Genomic DNA, 2500 nt, shown 5'->3' on the forward strand with positions numbered 1-2500 from the left:
ACTCGTTTATTGATTTTTAAAAGCTACTATAGAGCAGTAAAGTTAGGTGCCCCAAACGTAAACAATAACAAGTTGCTAGTGATTTCCGTTAGGGACCGGAATAATTTACGCACAATATAGGTCTCCCAATTTTGTAGTTTGAGTTGTAGGCAATACACTTTCAGTATTGAAAATATGTTTACATAAAATCTAACAGTTGCAGAAATAATAATATAAGGCTAAATTATTATGAAAATCAGGCTCCGAATAATTCTCGTTTTGTTCACACCAGCGCAATAATTTGCTCTGGTCTAAAAATAGATAGACTGTAACTTTTGATAAATTTTAGAAAATTTTACCTTTTGTTCCATAAAATATCCATATCTAGACATTATTTGATGCATGATCGAGTATTTATGAATATGTGTTTCTTTTGCCACCTAACAGCCAAATTTTAAAGGTTATTTTTTTCTATTATTTACATTGGAACGTGAGCTGTCAAGACAGGAACATGTGGTTTGCCACGTGCTTCTCGACCTTTGTTTACGTTTGGGGCACCTAACTTTACTGCTCTATAGGATTCAACAGTGGTGACGTCACTTCCCTCGTAATGACGCATAGTAACTTAGTAACTGGTTCTAAACTATCGGAACAATGGCGGACGCCCTAATGAAATTCTTCTCCGAGGAGCATAAAAGTGTATCCAGATGAGAAAAACATAAATCTGATCATGTTTTGACTTTTATATATTCTGATCACATGTAATGCGAACAAGTTCTAGCCAGCATGAAGAATAAAAAAATACCGATTTTCTTTGTTTAGAACCAAGCTGCTCGTTGCTTGGCGGACGTGACATCAGACTATTGAATCCTATTGTGATTGCCATCAGTCAGACTAACGACATACATTCATGCAAATGTACTCAACAGATATTAGTGGGGCTTCCCAATAATCTATTCTAGCTTGCTAATCTTATTTTCATTGATGTAAGAGAGTACATATTTACTATGTAATCCCAAGGGTTGAAGAAACTAAGTTAAGACTTTCCCAGAGGTAAACAGATGGTCAGTTGGCCAACAGAATGGCCACAATGGACGCCCATTACGTAATTTATTACACATTGACCAAGAGAGTAGAGAATCCAATTCACATTATGTAGAAGAACTATGACAAAAAAAAAAGAATATCTTCTAAATTGCGAACTATAACAGTGACTTCCTCGTATAATTCTTTTTGTAGCACCTTTATTAAAAATGCTATTACATTACTATAAAAATAGTCATATATTTAGCTCTATGATACCAATTACTATTAATATGAAAGATCAGCGATTATGAGAATTGGAGGTGTTCGAATATGAATTTCTAATCTTGAACAAGACCACTTCAAATTGAATAATTTCTACGAGAATGGGCAAAAATTAGTATTATTAAAGATGATCATCAATACATAGGTTGTAGCAAAGACGAACATGACGACCGATAATAACGTAGCAAAATGTAACCTCAAGAAAAGACCTTAATGAGCCTTCCAAAAAGAAAATGAGCCAAAGATAGAGAGAAAACAAGATTGAAGTCTTGAAATGGGCATCTCCCCCTCCCCTAGTGACCAAAGGTGAGCCATCACCTCAAACCGGTATTACGTCTGGGTGATTTTTATGCTAAATTGAATTTATAGTAAGAAAACAACATGAAACATCGATTAAATTCAAATGTTGTATTGAAGAGTGTGCGGCTATGTGGTCTAGTGGTATAACACTCACCCCTTGGATCAGAGGGGCCTTGATTCGTTACCCGCTCTGAGCGGTCAGAGTTGAGTCCTTTGAAAAGGTTATATCCTCACATTTTCTCATGGTACTCAGGTGTACTGGCAGTTAATAGCGTTGCCTTTGTCGGCAAAAAATGTAAGTTATATCGCCTAACAGGTATTATGTCTCGTCCGACTAGTTCAGTGTTGCTGTTTTCTAGGATCCCTTTATAAAGGGCTTTGAGCACGTCTAGTGGATATTCCGCTATATAAATGCTCAATTTTGACGATGTTAAGTTCAATGTGACAAAATACAAAAATAATTCAACTCCTTTTTTCTTGTAATTTTTACTTTAAAACCCTGTTTTGACACAGGACACATCCAAACATAATACCGGTTGTTTGTAAAGATCCTGGTGAATCAATGCATAAATGAGTGAGTGAATGAGATTCGAAGGGATAGAGGTGGATAATAATAATAATAATAATAATAATAATAATAATAATAATAATAAGAAGAAGAAGAAGAAGAAGAAGAAGAAGAAGAAGAAGAAGAAGAAGAAGAAGAAGAAGAAGAAGAAGATAGGATAAGAATTGATTTTGTTTTAGAAGACTGGCGTTTTTCTATTAGTCTAAACATCGATATAATCTTATTAGTGAACATCCTGATTGACGCACCATTTTACAAAATTAATTAAATGAGATTAAGACTTATTAAATAAAAAGTCTCAGTAGTCTAGAGTGTCGGTATATTGTCAATGTTTGGCTTACTTGT

The 2500-nt window shown here is 34.5% G+C and overlaps 1 protein-coding gene across 1 annotated transcript in view; it reads right to left on the minus strand.

Moving 5' to 3' along the window:
* The window catches only part of LOC144964801 (uncharacterized), a 165432-nt gene that overhangs the window by 35389 nt on the left and 127543 nt on the right, over nucleotides 1-2500 (minus strand). The window contains exon 6 of the mRNA XM_078899434.1: nucleotides 2497-2500. This exon is cut by the window's right edge and continues 66 nt beyond it. Within this exon, the coding sequence (XP_078755560.1) occupies nucleotides 2497-2500 (4 nt within the window). The remainder of the gene's footprint in view (nucleotides 1-2496) is intronic.

This window comes from Berghia stephanieae, chromosome 2 (assembly GCF_034508935.2).
Source record: "Berghia stephanieae isolate SIO BIC M18660-M18661 chromosome 2, UCSD_Bste_1.3, whole genome shotgun sequence".
Taxonomy (NCBI): domain Eukaryota; kingdom Metazoa; phylum Mollusca; class Gastropoda; order Nudibranchia; family Aeolidiidae; genus Berghia; species Berghia stephanieae.